Below are 22,968 nucleotides of genomic sequence, written 5' to 3'. Positions count from 1 at the left end.
GTTCCTAACATAACTAAAGAAAGCCTTGTGATTATCCTTAGTTTCCTGTGCAATTTTTCTCTCGAAGCTGGCCTTAGACAATTTTATGTGTGCCCGTAGTTTTTTGCTAATACTGATCAGTGATGCCTTCCCTTTTTGGGATTTTGTTTTATCATTTAGTAGCTTCCTCCTTCTATTGTATAGTTTGTTTATGGCTGGGGTCCACCAGACAGGACGTCTGCCTTTGGAGGATTGGGTCTTGGTTTTATTTGGGATCGCATGATCCATGCATTCCTGAAGGTGTTCATAGAATGCGTTTATAAAGGATTCTGCGGTCTGGGCCGTATTTTCCACAGGCCCAGGGGCTTTGAAGGATTCCACCTCAGTTTTGAGGAGTGTAAAATTTGCTTTAGAGAAGTTTTTCACTGTGGTTTTCTGGGCAGGGGGTGGGGTCGGGATGTGAATATCCAGTGAGATTAGTTTATGGTCTGATCTTACCAGTGAGGGATACACTTCTGGTCTGGAGCATAGAGTCCCCATGTTGGTGATGATCAGGTCCAGTATGTTTTCCCCTCTTGTGGGAGTGGTAACAAGTTGTTCCATAGCATTTGAGTTTATAAATTCTAGGAACCTTTGGGCTAGGGTGTTGGAGCTAGAGTAATGCTCCCAGTCTATGTTTGGGTAGTTGAAGTCGCCCAATATAATGGTGTTTGGAGAGACCTTCATATTTTCCAGTGTTCTCAGGAAGGCCGAGTTGGGTTCCTGGGTTTTGGAGGGTGGTCTGTAGCAGGCTATAAACTGGAAGGCAGTTTTACCCACTGTTAGTTGCACATGGATAGTCTCTGATGCTTCGTGCTTTGCCACCAACCTGGAGATGTGGGTATCTTTGATGAATATCTATACTCCCCCTCCTTTTGTGGTTCGGTCCAAGTTTTGCGGCCGAAAAGCATGGTATGAGGTATAACCTGGTAGTGCTGGGGTGCTCTCGGGAGCCCTGAACCAGGTTTCTGTTACTGCACAGATATTGATGTTCTCCATGCTAAGGAGAGTTTTGAGTGCGTGCATCTTGAGGTTTAGACTTCTGGCGTTGAGTAGCATTACTCTTAGTTTCTTATCCCTTGTGATACCTATGGAGGTGGGTTTGTCTTTTGAGCCTTGCCTAAAAAAGGCACTATGGGGGTAGCAAGAGCCTTTGCCAATATCCGAAAGCCCAGGGGTGACAGGTGCAAGCCGTCCCTAGCGAAGCATCGTGGCTTGTCGAGCATATCATCCCAAGCTGACAGGCATTGGATCCCCTTTGAATGACACCAGTACTTAAGCCAATTGTTGAAATTGATCATCTTGTCTTCATATTGTGGCATCATTCTTGGTGAGGGTAAGATGCTACTCAAGGTCAGGGTCATACCAGCCTGGGCTACATGCTCAGAGAGCTCCTTTATGTCTCTTTTCATGTAGTCCAGGGAGGTACGTCTCAGGTCATTCACACCAGCATGGACAATGACTGAGTCATATTTGTACTTGCCTTGGAGTGACCTGAGTGCTTGTGTTATGTGGCGGATCCTAGCACCCGACTGGCTGCTCACCGTGACCCTCTCCTTGTTCAGCCTGGTGAGTGGGACGTCAGTGTGCCTGACGATAGAGTCACCTATTACAAGTGTATCAGGTGTGTTGTTTAGTCTTAAGGGCTGTGACTGTTTGGCACACTGGCTTTGTGAGATATGTGTTGCACGTGTTTTGTTTTGGGGTAGCGGCTGCATGGGTGTCTGCTTTGGAGGTCTCTGCTGCTTCGGCAGATCTTTATTTAGAGCCTCCGAGTATGTTTTTGTGTGATTATGTGTTTGGTTTGCTGTCGTGGTAGGTCTATGTGAGACTGGAATTGGTCTCAATGACTTTCCTTTAGAATTACCAAGCACTTACCTTTTAGCCGCCCCTTTGGGGGGAAAACTGGCATTTCATTCAAAAAACTGGCAACTTATAACCCATGACAAATGGGTTTTAAATATAGTGTCTCAGGGATACAGATTTCATTTCCACACATTGCCAACTCTGAGCGGATGGCCAGACCTGCCCCCAAATCAGTGGGCAGAGGCTCAGAAACAAGTACTTTCCCTCTTAAATATGGGGGCTATTCAACTAGTACCAGAAGGGGAAAAGGGACAAGGTTTCTATTCCAGACTTTTCCTGGTAACCAGAAAGACAAATCATGGCGTCCAATTCTGGACTTGTCTACTCTAAAGACTTTCCTGGACATTCCAAAATTCAAGATGCTGACTCTTCAGTTACTTCCTATGCTAGGCAAAGATGCCTGGTTGGCAACTCTAGATCTAAAAGAGGCATACCTGCATATCCCAATCAGGGAATCTTGCAGAAGATACCTCCGCTTCATAGCAGGCTTTTTGCATTATCAGTTATCTGCACTGCCGTTTGGCTTATCTACTGCGCCCAGGGTCTTTACAAAGTGCCTAGCTCCAGTAATTGCATTTTGCAGGCAAAGAAATATTCAAATATATCCATACCTGGATGATTGTCTAATTCAGGAAGAAAACAAGGCCATTCTTCTAAAACATCTGGCGTTTGTAAAAAGGGTTCTAACTTGTCTAGGGTACACCAAAAAATGAAAAGAAATCACAACTAGTACCCTCTCAAAAAATAACATTCCTGGGTGCAAGCTTGAATACACCTGCCCAGATGGCTTACCTTACACCAAAAAAGCAAATTCAGTTGGTGACTTACTTCATACAGGTGGCCACAAAAACCCTGCTATCAGCAAGACAAATACTGCAAACCTTGGTATTCATGGCCTCCTGCATTCTTCTAATTCCATATGCAAGACTGCATATGAGGAAACTTCAGTGGTACTTAAAAAGTTTATGGAGTCAACATTCTCACAGCCTGGAAACAAAGATTCCTATCATACCTTGCCTGCAACTACAGTTCCTATGGTGGGCAGAGGCCTGCCACCAAAACAAGGGACTGCCATTCACACCACTCCCTGCCGCCCAAACCCTAACTACAGACGCATCAGACTATGCATTGGGGGCTCATCTGGCAGAGAAGTGCATTCAGGGCAAATGGAGCTCGAATCAAATGCACCTTCATATCAATCAAAAAGAAATGCTAGCTGTACAGAAAGCACTGACAGCCTTCAAGGACTACCTTCATCCAGGGCAACTAATGGTAAAGACGGACAACACCACAGTTATGTGGTACATAAACAAGCAGGGGGGTACACATTCCTACCTCTTCTGCAGACAAGCCATGGCATTGTGGAACATGGCCTTGAGCTATCAAGTACAACTACAAGCCCAATTCCTGCCAGGAAAGCTGAATATTTTGGCAGATGATCTAAGCAGAAATCTCATGGACCCACACAAATGGAAATTGGAACCACGGATTTTCAACATGTTGACATGCAAATGGGGGAGCCCAGACATAGATCTGTTTGCCTCACCCCAGAACTACCAGTTGGACAAATGTTGCACAAGAACTCTTCACAAAAAAGCCTGGAAAGTGGATGCTCTGTCCTTTAGCTGGGAAAACCTATCAGTCTGTGCTTTTCCCCCTCTGCCTTTGCTCTCCAAAGTTCTACTAAAAGTCAGACAGGACAAACCAAAGATGATTTTGCTTGCTCCAGACTGGCCTCGCCAACACTGGTACCCACTCCTACGAAGTCTGTCACAACGTTCTCCATGGCACCTGCCTCAGACACCTTCCTTACTATCTCAGCAGAACAACCAAATTTTGCACCCTCAGCTCCAAACATTGAATCTTGCAGCTTGGCTAATCACTTAAATTCCCCCTTAGCATCCCTCAGCAAACCTGTGATGGATGTCATTTTGGAGGCGAGAAGACCTAGTACCAGAAAATCTTATGCTGACAAATGAAAAAGATTCTGTGCCTGGAATCACTCTCAAGGGATGACCACAGCAGTGCCCAATTTACCTCAGATTTTGCAATACTTAACTGAGATGCTTCACAAGGGCCTATCTTTTTCTTCCATAAAAATCCATGCCTCAGCCATTTTAGCTCATTACAACACAGAACCCCCCCCCTTTTCTCATCCTCTGTTAAAGCAGTATCTCAGAGGGGCCAAAAACTTAAGGCCGCCCAGGAGAGCTCCAACCCCTGCCTGGGACCTTAACTTTGTATTGGAAAAACTCACTCTACCTCCTTTCGAGCCAGCTGCTGCTGCAGACTTAAAATTCCTTTCCTGGAAAACAGCCTTCCTTTTAGCAATCACTTCGGCTAGAAGGATTTCTGAATTACAGGCCCTTATGGCAGTGGAGCCTTTCATCATCTTTCATGCGGACAGGGTGTCACTCAGGACCAACCCATCCTTCATGCTCAAGGTGGTATCCAGTGTGGCTCTTAATCAGTCCATTCATTTGCCAACTTTCTTTCCCAATCCACAGTACAAAGGGGAGCGGATTCTGCATTCATTGGATGTACACAGGCAACTTAGATTTTACTTGGACAGGACTAAATCTCGAAGAAAATCTGAACAACTGCTGGTAGCATTTGCTCCAGGGGCAGAGGGAAAGGCTATTTCAAAGCAAACCATTTCCAAATGGATAAGCCATTGCATTCATTTCTGCTATAAGCACCATGGAAAACATATCCCCCAGGGGATCAGATCCCATTCCACCAGGACTGCTTCTACTTCTACAGCCTTTCTCAGAGGTGTTCCTACCAGGGATATTCTAGAAGCTGCTACCTGGAGTTCAGTTCATACTTTCACTAAGCACTATCACTTAACAATTTTCTCTAAATCCAGAGCTGGCTTTGCAGGGCCTTTTAGCCGGTCCTAATACTGTATAAATACATCCTCTCAACCTTAGCTTTGGGAATCTACCCAAATGTAATGACTGCAACAGTGAAACATGAAGAACATAGTACAGTTGTGTATACTTGCCATAAACGTAGAGGTTCGAGTGTATTCACTGTTGCACTCCTGGTTATCCTCCCCCCAGCCCCCTGTTTTTTGTCTTTCTATGCCTCTCCTTTATTTTTCTACACTTAAAAGCCTTTTTGGTGTATTTGCTTTTGTTTGGAGGTATATATTTTTGTGTTTAAAATTATTTATATATTTTGCTCCCCATTTGGGAGGTACCTGACATCTGGGGCAAGAAAAACTGATGTAATGGTGTTGGCTGCATGTTTTATACCCCTGACGACCTGACGTCATGGAAGAAGGGACAGCAACCGACGCAGGACCCAAGACTTTGTTAATCATGCTGACTGAGGGCAACCTGCCAGCAGATTACCCAAATGTAATGACTGCAACAGTGAATACACTCGAACATCTACATTTATGGTAAGTGTACACAACTGTACTTTATTCATCTTTATTCTTTTCTCTGGGGCTAAGCCAGAAAAAGAGACCAGTACCTTTACCCCAGTTAGCAAATTAATAATAAAATATTTTTTTTCAAATGTTTATCAAGGATCAAACTTCACTACCTCAGTAGAGGACTTAGCAAGGAGAAGCCATAGCAGCCTCAGAGGTCACGATTTGCTTTTTTTGTTTATTTTTTTTATTTCTTTCAATTTGATAACCACGAGTGGATTGAACAACAGGCCCTTTTCAGCCATGACTCGGACACCATGGTACAAGACACAAACAGAAAATTATACATTGACTAAAGAGTTGTATAAATTAAGGGCGATACAGTTATTTATTTATTTATTTTATTTTCATTTGATTACTGAGAAAATCCGACTGGGTAGATGCCCATTTTCAGCAGAGGCTAAGGGAGACATGTTCCAAAATATTACAAAAGAATATTAAGAACAATAATTTTACAGACTTCAAAATAATAGAAAAACATCTCCAGTTTAAGTAATTATACCAAATTAGACATAGCATGAAAACATTGCTTAAGAATCGATACACCTTATATGACAGTGATTTAATATTTAGAGAAATTTTAGCCAGTTTATAGAGAAATTAAAGGTAAGTTAGTATAATACAAACAGGAATTGCAATATGAAGTGAGGAAAAAAAAAAACGGGTTAATTGATCTAAGGAAGGCAGTAAAGACTGAAGAGTAAGGTGGTGTAAGTTATGAATCAGTACTTGTTCATATTTAGGGACATAGTTTATCCTGGAGGTGAGCAAAAACAGACACACGTTTTGGTAAGAAAGTCTTTCAGAACGGTTTTGAAGGATGGGAGGGAGGGTTTTGATCTGATGGATACAGGTAAGGAGTTCCTGGCCTTAGCAAAATGATATGGGTACATACAGTGCCCAGCAGATTTCATAGGTTTGTGGACAGAGAGGAGTTTTTGGTCATAATGACTGATTGGCAACATAGTGTGTAGAATGGTATTTAATGCTGGACAAGCAGATGGATTCTGAAAATTTTATAGGTGGTTAAGTATCTGTGTATATGTCAGTTGATGGGGTAGTTATAAACAATTTAGGGTTTATCGTGCTGTACAGTGGTGGGTTCTGAAAGGAGTATTTGCTGCATATTTAGACACTTTATTATAGCATTGTTCAAGTTTTAATTTTTGTGAAGCCTGGAGGTTAGTAAGGATGGAGGCACCACAAAGAAGAGTGGGGAGGAAATAAGTAGTGGCAAGTGTAGTTTTAGTTGCATCTGTGAAAAAGTTTTTGACTGTGTAAAGCATCCCTAGTTTTTGGTTATTTTATGTAATATTGTATATGCGAGTCAAATTTAAGATTATCATTTGTTGTTATCCCTAATAATTTGCTATGAGAAGTGACTTCAGTGGTTGTATTATTAAGAGAAACAATTTTAAATTCTGTTTTTTTTTTCATGAGGGATTTGGGAAGGAAAAGCAGTATTTTCTTCTGAAGGTTGAGCATGAGTTGCAGATTACAAAGCAGTGTTTTAGTGGGTGTTAAAGCTTTCTGAGTAACGTTTTGGAGATCTGCCAGGTTGTCTGGTATGCATATGAGGGTGTAGATATCTACATATTGTATTAGGGAGGCCTGTTGTGTGGGTGTGTGGAGAGTTTTGGTGAGATGTTAAGGATGAGGAGATCAGCGATAAGAGCCTTGTGGTACACCGCTGGGAGGTATGGAGAGAGCAATGCCTATTGGACACATTGCTCTGACTGTAGTGTACAGGGTCATGGGGCTGAGACTTGGGGTTGATGGTTTCCTCACAAATAGGATCCTAGGCCTTAAACATATGTCCTACATGGAGAGACTCAAAAAAACTCCAGCTATTCTCTGTCTCATATCGTCTACTAAGAGGTGATCTCTTCTTGACTTACAAAGCCATGTGTGACCCAGCTCTGTTAGAAATGCTACATCTAAAGAAATCCCAATCCCTCAGCAGCACATGCTCCAGAGACCTCAACCTCATTACCACAATCAACAGAACATGCTGGAGGGACAGGTTCATAACCCAGAGACTGCCCATGCTCTGGAATAGACTTCCCATACATGTCAAGCAGAGCACTTCACTGGCCCTCTTCAAGAGAAATCTTTGATGCGTGGATGGGAAATAGAAAGTTCACCCCAGGGATCACTCCAGTGACTCTAATTGATAGAGACACTGGGAACTAACGTTGGGCGGCATGATGCCAGGGTAATTCTATGGGCTAGGCTTGTAAAGTAGAAGTTTTCTGTGACAAATTGCAAATTGTGTTGAAGGCTTTAGACAAGTCTAAAAATAAGGAGGAGACTAGTTTATTAGCAATATCTACAAAGGTTAGAAGTGTAGTGTTAGTTCTGTGGGACGGGCAGAAGCCATGTTGTGTGCAGGTTAGTCTTTCCTGTAGGAGATAGTTTAGCAATTGTTTTGGAATATATTTTTCAAATAATTTGGAGAGGGGGATAAGATTGAAATTCCTCCTTTATGTAGGGGGGTAGTATGTGATTATTTCCAAAGAGAGGGAACATGGACTTCCTGGATTTGACCTATTTACAAGAATTGAGACAGGACAGGCAGTGCTGTTGGCTACTGTTTTAAGGTACTCACTTGGAAGGTCATCAGCTGAAGTAGAGCGTAGTTTTGAGTTTGAGTTGTGTTACGCAGGATGTGGGTACAGGTTTTAAGGTGAAAGTGGATGTGGTGATGTGGCTGTTGGGCAGTATGGGGAATAGATGTTGGGGACTCTTTGGTTTGGAAAGCAACAATATGTATGAAATAAGAGTTTAATTATATTGCAGTTTCAAGTGGTGAGTTATTGGAGGAGGGGTTAGTGTTGAATTCTTTGGCCAAGATTTAAGGTTTCTTTAATGGCTGACCGTAATTTTTAGGGTTCTGAAAGTTGTTATAGTATACTTTTTTTGTCTTCATTTATTTATTTTTAGTATGGTTGTGGAGCATTCTGACGTTTTCCCGATATTGTGGTGTTTTATATTTTTTGCCATTCTTTTCACACTTTTTCTCTATCTTGCATTAGCATTCTACTTTTCTTGGGTAGCTAAATTGCATTATTTGGTTTTAGACTTCTTCTAGGGGTACAGTACTATTAAGGGTATTTAGGAAAATGGTATTGAACTCATTTACAGCATTGTCTAAAGGTAGGATTTTAGGATGTTCCAGTTAATAAATGATAGGATTATAATGAATATTTCTCAGTTAAACGTGGACAGGTTGCATGTTGTCTTACTAACATGCTGTTTGAGAAGATGTGTGATATGTCTGGTTTTATAGCTCTTGGGAGATAGTAACTGATAGAGTCTGACATTGTACCTGTGGTGGTGAATTTACTAGGGTCTGATACTACGATCCAGTCTAATAAGGAATTTGATGTCTTGCCATAGTGTGTGGGGCTATTAATTAATTTTAGAGAATGGGCAACCTGTAGATCACACCCTGATTGGAGAACGAACGTTCTCCAGCAGGGGGTTAATCTACAGGTAATGTCTGCTGAAAAATGAGTCCCCCATCAAACTGCAGCATATCAAGTTGCCTTGGAGCTGGGACTGAAAATAACGTAAAGGCTGCCATTATTTTACACTCGCTAAGCAGTGAAAATTAAAAAAAAAAAGTGTGTGTGTGTTTTTGTCTGTGTGTGAGTGTATGTGTGCATGTGAGCGAAAGCAAGATCGATTGAGCTGTTATTTTACACTCACTAAGCAGAGCTTTTGCTGTTTAGTGAACGTAAAACTAAATAAAACAGAAAAAAGTGTGTGTGCATTTGTTTGTTTCTGTGTGTATGTGAGCATATGTGTGCTTGCATGCATGAAAATGAGGTGTGTGTGAGCGAGAGAGAGAGAGAGAGTGAAGAGTGAAAGCGATTGAGCACTGGTAGCAGCAGTAAAGATGCTTGCATACCTCTCAACGTTTTACCTCAGTTATCTGGATAAAGCCTAAAATAAAGGGGGAGCAAATGCTCAAAACAGAAACAAATTTTAAAAACGTGTAAAAATCACAAAGTTGCTTGAATAATAGGACTTGTGATAGCATACATTTTCGGACGTGCAAGTGTGTGTGTATGAGAGAGAGAGAGAGAGAGATCAATTGGCCAGTGGCAAGCAGCAGTAAAGAGGTTTGCATACCTCTTGACCTTTTAACTCAAGAAATGTGGACAAAGCCTGAAATAAAGGGGGATCAAAGTCTGAAAATAGGAATAGATTTTAAATGCTGTTCTTGTAAAATTACAAAGTAGGTTAAATAACAAGATTTGTGTTAACAAGAATTTTCTGAAGACGATAGTCTGAAACTCAAATGTATGTCTTTATTTAATGACTTCAGTCCTCAAAGACTGGCAACAGACAACACATTTTAGGAGTATGGAACCAACAAAATAAAGTAAATAGCTAGATATTTAAAAAAAAATGTTGCATTTTGGATGTAAAATGCTTCCTCCCACACCATTTACATATACTACATCAACTTTGAAACATTAGGCAGAGGGACTATTTTACTTCAAAAATATACATACATACATACATCCTTATATATATATATATATATATATATATATATATATATATATATATATTTGTGTGTGTATATAAGTAAAACACAACAGTTTTACAGACAGTCCATTCTCTAAGAGCAATAATGTCCATCAGGGTGTGTGTTTTTGTGAAAATAACCCCCTTCCATGGGTGTACAGGCCCTCTGCCCGTGGCATCAGACCTTAGAACACCCCTGGTTGAGCATTATTTCCACAATAACACATACCCTGTTGGGCATTATTGCTTGCATGTGAAACCGTGTAAGTTTATAGGTTTATAAGTGTGTATTAGATGAACGACCACTGGGGCCTTTTTAAGCCTAGCATTGCTTCCCAAAATTTAAGCTTAGCCATGCATATATATTTTTTTCTTCCTCTTCACCCAAATTCCCTCTCACCCATCTTCACTATCCACATCTCACTGCAATATTAGATCCTCTCCTTGTCTCATTAATACTGAATTAACATAATGAAAAAACAGTGTACCATGGAGGGGAGAATTTGTGTGCATTGGTACAAACCACATGCTGCATATTATAACCTTGTTTATACCTTTACTAACACTATTTCAGATGATGATATTAGTAACCTCTTTTTTCCCCTTTGTAAATTACAGCCTTAATCTCTGCAATTTTCCAGTGTGAGCTTGAAAACAGTCCACTGGCCACTGCTTTACTCATGCTAGATGCAGGTGAGTTAGACGTTACTTGCAACCAATTGATACTGACATCACCTAGTAGTAGTATTTTTTTCCTTGTGGAATTGCTGCAGATATCCTGTGTAGGGTATCTTCCACTGTAGCTGTTTTGTCACCAGCAGGGATGTAAAGGACAGTAATACATACTTGTTTTTATTTGTTTATTTTCAGTACATTAATTAGAAGCTCTGCTGAGTTGAATTCTGGTATTATTTTTGCTGTAGGGGGAAATATTAAAGCAACGCCACCACCTTTCCTCTTTATTACAATCATTATGGATGATATTATAGCCAGGGCATGTAAATTTGGAGTCATTTATGCTAACTTTATACCAAGTTTTAGTTCTACTGAGAATATTAGGCTTGTGTTGGGTAATCCAGGCATATAGTTCAGTAGTTTTATTTCTGATTCTTCTAATATTTATGGGGGCATAAGTTAGATTATGAGGGCTGGGGGGAGACCATTGCGGGATTAGGGCAGTGTGAAGGAGAATTGTCTTGATGTTGGTTGTGATTTGTATGTTATTTACAGTTATAAATGCAAGAAATTGTTTTTTTTTCTTTTATTTACAATATGTACAGTTAAGGTAGGTATTCAACCAGTGGAGATTTATTAAAAATATAGCTGTACATAAAAGAGTGACCACAGGATCAGCTGCAAGGACTAGCCATTGTCACAGTATCAAGAGCATTTGGAGTTTTTAAACAGTTAATGTTCATCATTTCATCACTGATGCAGTAGCCTCAGTTTTGTAGGTTATATCCTATCTAGGATATAATAGATGGACAGCTCTGAAAGCTGAAAAGCACCTTCCACATGCCCAGACCATTGCCGGGTTGAGCAGAACTGGACAAAATTACTGTTCAAGGAGCTAAGCCCTCCAGACTTTTCCTGCCATCAAAGAATACTCCTCTTGGTGACTTTCGAGGAGTGATGGACAACTAGCATTTCTTCATAGTTGGGCACATAACTTTCCTTTTGGTTGAAAAAACTTCCACACTTACTTATGACTAAAACAGTATTTTTTGAAAAGAACTGTTCATTTTTAGCTGGGTTATACTTTTTTGGGACATTTCTGTCAGTTAGAATAGTATGTTCTATTTTAAGTTTTTTAATGTAAACCTCAGTTTTAAACAATGTTTACTTTACTTTTTATAAAGGCCATTTTGCTGCTGGGCAAGTGTGTTTTGTGCTTGTTGCTGTGTCATTTTTTTGTGGAAGTACTACAGACTATTACTGACATTGCTAGCCACTTTTCAGTAGTTTTTCTTGGCTTAGCCAGTAAACCTGACTAGATCCTCTGTTCTTTCTTCCTCCAGACACAAGAAAAAGTCATTATACAGTCTTTCCAAGATGTTCTTCGTGTTTCACTATTGCAGTCATTACATTTGGGTTATCTGCTTGCAGTAGCCCTCAGTCGGCCTGATTAACAAAGTCTTGGGTCTGCGTCGGTTGCTGTCCCTTCTTCCATGACATCAGGTCGTCAGCGGTATAAAACATGCAGCCGACGCCATTACATCAGTCTTTCTTGCCGTGCAGTGCCCGAAGCAGAAGCAGATCTCAAATGCCGGTCGGCCGACTCCTGAAATTTTCGTTTTCGAGTTTCAGAACCGAAGTCTTCAATTAAAGCTAAGTACCGTGATGGGGAAACTTTTTCTTGTTCCTTACCGATGTCAGTAAAAGTTGATAATTGCATTACTTGTGGAAAGCAAATACCTCATAAAGATTTTAATTTGTACTATATTCCTTGCCTAGGCCCTTACCATGATGTACCTTGCTATCAGTTTTGTGCTTTATTTAATCAGCGCACTATCCGTCATCGGTATATTTTTGCCTCTAAATATGCCAGTTCTCAGTTTAATTATCCAGAAATGCCATTGGTTAGCCATCCGACTACTGGGATTTTGAAAAAACACAAAGATAAAGACAGAGACAGGCCGCCGAGGTCCAAAACTGCCGACGACGCTTCTCCTAAGCCATTTCGCCGGTACTCAGTGAGGTGCTTTCGCAGCCCCTGATACCCGCTACTTCTGATTCGCAGGCCCCTACTGAGACCCATTTGGAGTCCGGTATGCCGCAAGATGCTTCAGCTATGGAACCCACGGATGTCTCTACCTTGGATGGATCCGGAGCAACTGTGCAGGCACCGGCTTCTTAGGGTGTATTCAGGCCTATGGACTTGCATATTAAACTGACGCCTCCTTCTTCATTTAGGCCTAAATCTCGAACCATGCCTAAAAAAATGACGCCCAGGCCGCATGCTCAGGCCTTTATGCCTAAAAAACAAATGATAACAATGGCTGAAGATCTTATAACTTTAATCAGGGGAAGCCAACCTCCCCCTTTTAAGATACCTAGGACTGAAGTTGTTTATGAATCTTCTGAACAGGATTCTGTTTTTTCTGATGATCTGGATTTGCCCTTATCTACTTATGAGGATTCTGATGCAGAGGACTCTATTACCTCTGCTTCCCCTCCAGAGGATTTTTCTTTTGGTGAAACCTTACATACTCTTAAGGGAGCATTTCCACTGAGAAAGACAGGATTTTTCTGATTTCTTACTCCTGCATCAGCATAGGCCTTTAGCTATACCTCCTGTACTAGACATTGTTGGTGCTTTTTCGTAATCTAGTTTGGCTCCTGATTCTTTGCCTCCTGCTCACAGAAAACCTGACAGATATTACAGGGTTTCTGATTCACACAAGTTCCTTTTTAAAAATCCTATTGCAGATCCAGAGACTATTTCACAGGGACCAAAAGGCATTAAGGCTTCTACTGCTAAAAATCCTACCCCTTCTGATAGAGACTCCAGGGTCCTGGATAGATGGGGTAAGAAGGTTTACATTTCTGCAACCTTAGCCATTAGGGCTTTAAACTGCCAGTTTCATATGTTAAAGTATCAGCAACATGTTATTGTATTGCTTAAACAGAAAATGTTGTTGATTCCTGACTGTGCGGAAAATAAAGAATTACAGGATTTAATGCATTCTGCTGAACAGGTTGGAAAACATACTTTGCAGTGTGGATTTGATTCATTAGAGGCCTCTTGCAGGGCTGCTGTTACTGGGTCTGTGCTCAGAAGGCATGCTTGGCTTAAGGAGCAATATTTGCCTGATCATGTTAAAGCTAAATTGTTGGATGCTCCCTTAAATCAGGACCGCATGTTTGACAACAAGACTGAGGAAGTTCTTAAAAAGATGGAAGGTGAAGCTAAATTTATGCAAACTGTTAAAGATTTTTTTACAAGTTCAGCCTCCTAGATTTAGTAGGCACTGGCCCTCTAAGAATTGGTCCTTTCCAGCCCCTTCCAGGTCTTCTCAAGCCAAACCCAGACACAGCTGAAACCCCAGGTTTCAGTCTCAGGGGACACACAAGACTAAGCAGTGGGGGGTTTCTGCACCCAAATCAGGGAGTAAGACTCCCCCCTATGGAAAACTATCTCGATGACTTGCTTTTAAAACTTCCAAGCACTTCTCAACTGAATGCTCCTTTAGGTGGAAAGATCAGTCTGCAGGTCAAAAACTGGGAACTCATTACCCAGGACAAATGGGTTTTAAATATAGTGTCTCAAGGATAGAGATTTCACTTCCACACCTTACCAGCACCAAGCGGGTGGCCAGATCTAACCCCAAATCAGTGGGCCTAGGCCCAAAATCAAGTACTCTCTCTCTTATGCATGGGGGCTATTCAGTTGGTACCAGAAGAGGAAAAGGGACAAGGTTTCTATTCAAGACTTTTTCTGGTACCCAGAAAATGCAATACATGGCGTCCTATCCTGGACCTTTCTACTCTAAATACCTTTCTGGTGATTCCAAAATTCAAGATGCTGACTCTTCAACAGCTGCTTCCTATGCTAGGCAAAGATGCATGGTTGGCAACACTAAACTTAAAAGAAGCATACCTGCACATCCCAATCAGGGAGACTTGCAGAAGATACCTATGCTTCAAAGCAGACGACATGCACTATCAGTTCTCTGCACTGCCCTTTGGCTTATCTACTGCACCCAGGGTATTCACAAAGTGCCTAGCTCCAGTCATTGCATTCTGCAGGCAAAGAAGTATTCAAATATATCCATACCTGGACGATTGTCTAATTCAGGCAGAAAGCCAGGACATACTTTTGAATCATCTGGGCTTTGTTCATAGGGTACTGACTTGTCTGGGGTAAACCATAAATGAAAAGAAATCACACCTAGTACCCTGTCAACAAATTATATTCCTGGGAGCAAGCTTGAATATAACTTCCCAGATGGCTTTCCTCACGCCAGAGAAACAGACTTATTTGACAACCTACTTCAAACAAGTGGCCGCAAAAACCCAGTTATCTGCAAGGCAAATACTGCAGGCTTTGAGGGTCATGGCCTCCTGCATTCTTCTAATTCCATATGCATGGCTGCATATGAGGAAACTGCAATGGTATCTCAAAAGCCTATGGTGTCAACATTCACAGGATCTAGAAGCTATGATTCCTGTCATACCTTGTCTACGCCTAGAGTTCCTTTGGTGGGCAAAGGCCTTCCACCAAAACAAAGGACTACCATTCACACTACCCCCTGCCGCCCAAACCTTAAAAACAGACGCATCAGACTATGCATGGGGGGGCTCACCTGGCAGGGAAGTGCATTCAGGGCAAATGGAACCCAAGTCAAATGCACCTACACATAAATCAAAAGGAAATGTTAGCTGTACAGAATGCTTTGACAGCCTTCAAGGACCACATTCTTCCAGGACAACTCATGGTAAAGATGGACAACACCACGGTCCTGTGGTACATAAACAAGCAGGGGGTGCAAACTCTTACCCCCTCTGCAGACTAGCCATAGCATCGTGGAACACAGCCTTGAGCTACCAAGTAAATCTACAAGCTCAATTCCTGCCAGGAAAACTAAATACACTGGCAGATGGACTAAGCAAAAACCTCATGGACCCACTCGAGTAGAAACTGGAACCAAGGATTTTCAACATGTTGACAAGCAAATGGGGGAGCCCAGATATAGACCTGTTTGCCTCCCCCCAGAACCATCAATTGGACAAATTTTGCACAAGGACTCCCCACAAACTAGCTTGGAAACTGGATGCTCTATCCTTCAGCTGGAAAAATCTATCAATTTATGCCTTTCCTCCTCTGCCTGTGCTGTCCAAGGTACTACTAAAGATCAAACAGGACAAGCCAAGAATGATTTTAATTGCACCAGACTGGCCACGCCAACACTGGTACCCCCTCTTGTGCAGTGTGTCATGCTTGGCCTCATGGCACCTGCCTCAGACTCCTTCCCTGTTGTCTCAGTAGGGGAACCAGATTCTGCACCCTCAGCTGCAAACCCTGAACCTAGCAGCCTGGCTAATTGCCTAATCTCTTTCTTACCACCCCTCAGTAAATCAGTGATGGATATCATTTTAAAGACTAGGAGGACTAATACTAGAAAATCTTATGCTGCAAAATGGAAAAGAGTTTGTACCTGGAATCAATCTCAAGGGATGAGCGCAGCAGTGCCCAATTTACCTCAGATTTTACAATATTTGACTGAGATGCTTCATAAGGGCTTGTCATTTTCCTCCATCAAAATTCATGCCTCAGCCATTTCAGCTCATTATAGCACAGAGCCTCCCCTCTTCTCTCACCCACTGCTCAAGCAATTCCTCAGAGGGGCCAAAAATATAAATCCACCAAGAAGAGCTCCAACTCCAGCCTGGGACCTTAACTTTGTCTTGGAGAAACTCACTCTTACTCCTTTCAAGCCAGCTGCTACTGCAGATTTAAAATTCCTTTCCTGGAAACTTATAAATAAAAATATTCCTTTCCCAAATTTATCAGTCACTATTATTTTTGGAGCTCTTAGTTGTAAAATGTGTATGTTCATATTTTCAAAAGAACCAGGTAAAAAAATTAAGGACATTGCTGCCACTTTTTCTTCCTTTTGAGGGTAAATCCCCTCTACATGTTTACTACACAGGTAATGTCTTCTCCAGTGCACCATCTACTGGGTCTGTAATGACAAGATCTGCATAGTTATGTTCTCTAAATAAATTTGCCTGAAGTTGTAAAAATTGAAATGTGAAATTCTTCCCTTTATAAGGAGGTTGCATTTGAACCATCTGTTGCTGAGCTTCTGAAAAAAAAGTGACGTGTAAAGAAAACTGACTCAAGGGGTTGACTCCTTTTTTTCAGCTTTCATTCATCAAGTTTGTTAAATGAATCTATATTTCGAAATTATACTAAATTGAACCAGAAATGAGGCAGGCAACAAATAGAAGTTTTCTATTATATACTATATTCCCCAAATTAATTGTGACAGCGGTAGCGTTGTTGCCTTACAGCAAGAGGTTCTCCCGTTTGATTCTCGGCTGGAGTGCGGGGAGTGTCTTCTGTGTTGGCATTGTTTAAATTGCCCTTTCTCATATTGTATGTGTGCTGGCAAATATGTTTGTTCAAACTGTTTATCGTTTTCCCAGTATAAAATTATTCACAACGCCCTGGCCAAGCACATTATTGAGTTTCCACAACATCACTTTAAGTTTTCAGTTTTAGAACAAGTACAAATAGATGGCAGTAAGTGAGGGCCCACTGACCTTTTCCTTGAATACAAGGAGCTGCTATGGCAGCTCAGATGTAATGCCACACAAAAATCTGGCTTAAATGATATGGTATCTGTTTCTTGCTTTTTAAAACTTAAGTCTGAATTTCATGTGTGAAGTTTGTTACAAATAAATTTGTTAGGAATAGCTACACTGGTCACAATTAGTTTGGGGAATATAGTATATAATAGAGAACTCCTATTTGTTGCCTGCCTCAGTTCTGGATTGTATTCTGAAGAAGTTGTGAGGCGAATGCCGACGAAAGTGCTCAATAAAGTGTCTCAGTGGATCTACCAGAGTGTTTCCTTGCTTCTACAACTTTCTTGGTTTTACTGTGTTTTGAATTTTGAGGTCTGGCTATGGAGCAGGAAGCCATTGTAGATGCCACTAACATAGTCCCCTTACAGGTGTTGACAACATCTATAGGGAGCTTGTCAGCACTGATTGAAGTGCTGACTAAACAACTATCGGGACTGGGGAGGAATTTATCAACAGTTCCCAGTACTTTTGGGTCTAGTCGTACCTTATTTCAAGGTACGAGTGAATCACAATAATCTTCTATCCCCCCAGGGCAGAGAAGCCCTATTTCCGCATCACTACGACTGAGCAGTTCTTCTATTTATCAAAATCTTGAAGGAAGCGGCAACATCAATGGAGCCTACAACAGACCAGATGCATAAACTGTTTTTTCTTTATCAGAGTGGATTAGTGATGGGTCGTAATGCGAAATTATAGACTCTAATGGCAGACAAAACCGCAGAACATTAGATGAGCAGTTAAAAACTTTTGAAAATGAGGTACTCAAACTACGTAAGCTACAGATGGAGAACTGTTACCTCAGGGAGTGTGTGCGCAGGCAACAAGCGCCTAAAGGCTTAAGAACATGGAAGTTACCTACAGGCACTGTTTTTGGTTCAGATTTATACAACAAATTGATTGCCATGTTTAACCGACATGGCTGCGAGCTCCTGAAGTATTAATTGGAGTCAGTGAAAAAAGAATGAACATTATTAAAGCAAAAATTGATGTTATAAATTAATGTTTACACAACGATTTGTAATTTCAATCAAAAGTGAATGAATATAATGCTGTGTTTGTAAATGTCAATAAGGTCATGGCAGGGATAAAAAAAATAAAAAGGGCAAGAAATTGGAAAGAGACAAAATTGATTATGAGGGAGGTAAAGACTATCTTTTACTTAACAGTAATATACAAAGGGCACAAGATAGAGAAATTGACAATTATGCTATGGCTGATGCTGAAGCTATTTATGAGAACACAAGTGAGTCAGGTGAACAAATGGCCCCTTTAGGAGCCCCCCTGAGGAGGTCAGAGCACTTCCAGAATCAGCCACAACAATATTGCAATCGGGGGAAAATGAGCAATGGGAATTTTTTGGACCATTACCCCAACAGGGTCAGGCCCTACAGGGGGTGGGGGAGGGGAGTGACAAACAGATGGTAAGGGAAGATACGAGTGATATATGTAACATTGTCACCAATGAGCATGGTGACTTCAAGATATACAATTTTAGAAATGTAGACATTAATGAACAGTGGGCCAACCTATTTCAGAAAGGCCTAAATGTGCCAAAAAGAAAATCTAAAGTAGAAAGCTCCATTTTCAAAATGGTTATAAACTGGTTTGATCCAAAATTATCTTCTGCATGGAAAACTTTACATACTGCTATATTCCTAAAAGAAAATAAATTAACAAAAAACTTACAACTAAATGAACAAAATAATAAACTCTGGAATATTATCTGTATTAATTTGCAATATAATTCTACTAAACCCACAAATCTAAATTATATAAATTATATTTACAACACTTTCAGGAATTTTGTAAATAATAATATTGATATTAAATTATGGTTACAGTTATTAATTCCCTTTAAAATTACAAAGAACTTTTCAATAACATTCACATAAATACTTTTAATACATGGAAAACAAAAAAATTTACTTGCTGGTACCAATGTATGAAAAACTTGATAGTCATGGATGTACGTCAGTTAATTAATACATTTGATTTATCAAATTCAGACTGGTTAGCTCTTAGCAGTCTACTTCCCTATGCACATGATTTATGCAGAACAATAGACAACTTTTCCTTTAAATCCATACCTAAACTCATATTTTTTTACATTAAGTAATATATAGAGATTTTTATTGGACAAATTTAACTTCAGAATTATATAAAATCATTATTAATTACAAAGCCAATCCTAATCAGAAGTTTTGGAATTTTATTACTAAAGAACATCCTTTATTGTTAACAAATGAGAATAAAACTAGTCTTTTATATTCTATTAAATTGACCTCCAATATATAAGTTTGGAAAATTTTTTCATGGAAGTTACTGCATAGAGCTTTCTATACACCCAACAAAATTGCCAGATTCAACAATTCTAATGACATAACATGTTGGAGATGTTCTTCAAAATGTAAGGCTGATTGGTCTCATATTATGTATGAATGTACTCACATTAAGAAATTTTGGGAAGATATTGGTGAATTTCTACAAGCCATTTTTACAGATTCTTTTATTTTGTCAAAGTCATTAATTCTTCTGAATATAAATGAAACTATTGTTATGAAAAACAATGACCTTTAGCTTCTTTGGACTATACTGGCAGTTACTAAGCAATGCATCACAAGAAAATGGAACTCCTCCTCCATTAAAGCCTTTGACGATTTTCTAACCCTATTAAAAGATGTAGCAATGTTGGAAATATGAGTCAAGGAAATGAGAATCTTTCCTAAGAAATTGATTAATAATCCTTGGGAGACCGTTCTCTCCCTTATTGAGACACTTAAAACAGACACAAGTTTACCTACTTAAAGTGGAGAAGAAGTAAAACAACCTATTCTAACAATGTGTAACTCTCTTTGTGTATTTCAGATTGTTTTTCCTTTTTTCATACTTGGTTTGAGGCCATTTGTACATTTTGTAAATAATTCATTTTTCATACTTGGTTTGAGGCCATTTGTACATTTTGTAAATAATTCATTATAATTTATTCCGGCTTGAAATGTAAACGTTTATTATTATTTTATTTGGAAAAAATTAATAAAACTATTTGAGCAAAAAAATAAAGTAGAAAGCTTACTACTCGAATTGAAATTGTATGTAAGAAAATTTAATTTCAGATTATATTTTGAAAATGACAGTAATGACAGGATTACAACTGGGTGTAAAAAAAGTAGTTTATTCAACCCACCCTTGCACCCCACACTACATGTATTTAAAAATTTATGTATGGAGCAGATCAGAAAGTTACACCACACTAAAAAAGATGGACGTATACAAAATCTTTCCGTAGCTGAAGTAGAACTACTTAATGAAATTGTCAACAGAAGCTCCATTAGGGCGATGAAACCTGACAAGGGTGGGGGATTAGTTATTATGAACCAACACGCTTACATTAACAAAATGCTGACACATCTTTATAGTGATTCTTATGTTGAGGCATCGGTAAATGAATTCAATATTTCGTGCAGGAACATTCATATTTGCCTGAATGACCTATTATTTTACAACCAAATCACCAATAGTGAACATGATTTTCTTACACAAAAATATCCTCGCACCCCTACCATTTTCGGCATCCTGAAAATACATAAAACATGTGTTAGACCAACATTCACACGTGTTAAAGGATTCCTGGGATTGTTACAAAAAAAAAAAAAGGTAATTTGTACTCGGATAACCTCATGCTCATAACCATGGACATCAAAGATCTGTTCACAGTTATCCCCCCCCCCCGACAAGGGTATCATTATGTTTTATGATTACCTGTGTACTAACACCTCACACAGTCATTAAAGGGTACTTATGTATAGGACATTAATGGAGTTAATTCTTCATAACAACTTCAACACATTTGAGATTCAATGATTCAAGCAGAAAGTGGGAATTGCAATGGAGGCGGCATGTGCCCCCCTATTTGCGAACATTGTCCTTACACAGTGGGAAATTAACATGGTATTCAAAAGTGCATTATTCCAACACTGTAGATTTTACGGTAGGTATCTGGACGACCTGTTGATATTCTGGGATGGTACACGTGAACAATTGGACCAGTTTTTTGACTTTTTGAATTTAAGTACTGGGTTCATAAAGCTTACTATGGAAGTTAATTCAGAAGTTATACATTTCTTAGACATCTCTATACAAAAAGACAACACTAATCACAAATGTATTTCAACCCTGTTTAGGAAACCTACTTATTCAAACACTTTATTACACTTTGATAATTGCCACCCCACACATCAGAAAAAATCATGGGTAAAGGGACAGGGGGGTTAGATTGGCTAGAATGGTAAGTGAATATACTACCTTTATTGATGAGATGGACAAATTAAGGACGATGCTTACCAGACGGGGGTACCATGGTCCCTTTTTAGACCCAATTTTAGATGATGTGAGAGAGAAAAGATTAACTGGACATTTTTCTCCACTGTTAGGAGTCACACAAGACCTAAGCTCATTAGGGGATTACACCATTACAACGGACACTCAGGGAAGAGGAACCAGACTCTTTTCAGATGCCATGGTGTTAACTTTCAACCCCCTGATGTTCTTTGTGTTTCACTGTTGCAGTCATCACATTTGGGTTATCTGCCTGCAGGTAGCCCTCAGCTGGCCTGAATACCAGAGTCTTGGATTCTTGCGTTGGGTGCTGTCTCTTCTTCCATGGTGTCAGGTCATCAGGGGTGTAAAACATGCAGTCAATGCCATTACATCAGTCTTTCTTGCTGTGCGATGCCCGAAGCAGAAGCAGTTCACAAGTGCCTGTCGGCCGACTCCTGAAATTATTGTTTTCGAGTTTCAGAACCAAAGTCTTCAAAAAAGCCAAGTATCCCGTTGGGGATCCTTTTTCTTGATCTAACCGATATCAGTAAAAGTTAACAATTGTCTTACCTGTGGAAAGCAAATACCTCATAAAGATTTTCATTTGTACTGCATTCCTTGCTTAGGCCCAGACCACAACGTCCCTCGCTGTTGGTTTTGTGCCTTGTTCAACCCCCAAACTATTCGTTGTCGGGCTATCTTTGCAGCAAATTATTTTGGTACTTGGTATCCGTACTCCAAAATGGCTTCTTAAGCCATCCGACTACTGATCTTCAGAAAAAACGTAAGGATAAAGACAGAGACAGACTGCATAGGTCCAAAACTGCAGACAACGCTTCCGTTAAGCTAGTCGCCAGTCCACCGGTACTCAGTGAGGCGCTTTTGCAACCCCTGATATCCGCTACTTCAGATTTGCAGACCTCTACTGAGACCCATTTGGAGTCCGGTATGCCACGAGATGCTTCTTCGACTATGGAACCTGTGGATTCCTCTACCTTGGATGGGTCTGAAGCCTGTGTGCAGGCACCAGCTTCTGAGGGTGTATCCAGGCCTACAGACTTGCATTTTAAACCGACGCCATCTTCTTCATCCCGGCCTAAAACTCGCACCATGCCTAGAAAACCGACGTCCAAACCACATGCTCAGGCCCATATGCCTAAAAAACAAATGCTTAGAATGGCTGAAGACCTTATTACCTTAATTAGGGGAAGCCAGCCTTCCCCCTCTCTAAGAGACCTAGAACTGATTTTCCTTCTGATCAGGAATCTGATATTTCTGTTTCTTCTGATTACCAGGATTTGCCCTTATCTACCTATGACGATTCTGATGCAGAGGATTCCATTCCCTCTGCCTCCCCTCCAGAAAATGTTTCTTTTGGTGAAATCTTGCACACTCTTAGGGAGCATTTCTGCTGGGAAAGCTAGGATTACTCTGATTCCAAAAAGAGGCTCAGGGAATTCTTACTCCTTCCA

The 22,968-nt window shown here is 40.3% G+C and overlaps 1 protein-coding gene across 6 annotated transcripts in view; it reads left to right on the top strand.

The window, feature by feature from the left end:
* TANK (TRAF family member associated NFKB activator) overlaps positions 1–22,968 on the top strand; it is a 1,995,915-nt gene that overhangs the window by 1,423,622 nt on the left and 549,325 nt on the right. The window contains exon 10 of one of the 6 annotated variants that reach the window (XM_044074787.1): positions 10,484–10,558. The exons of the other annotated variants lie outside the window; for them this stretch is intronic. Within the exon in view, the coding sequence (XP_043930722.1) occupies positions 10,484–10,558 (75 nt within the window). The remainder of the gene's footprint in view (positions 1–10,483; positions 10,559–22,968) is intronic. 6 annotated transcript variants of the gene reach the window in all.

The sequence above is a fragment of the Protopterus annectens genome, chromosome 6.part0 (genome assembly GCF_019279795.1).
Source record: "Protopterus annectens isolate FY-2018-M chromosome 6.part0, PAN1.0, whole genome shotgun sequence".
In the NCBI taxonomy this organism is placed as follows: domain Eukaryota; kingdom Metazoa; phylum Chordata; order Ceratodontiformes; family Protopteridae; genus Protopterus; species Protopterus annectens.
The sequence above is the reverse complement of the archived record's forward strand: the minus strand, read 5'-3'. Positions and strand labels throughout refer to the sequence as shown.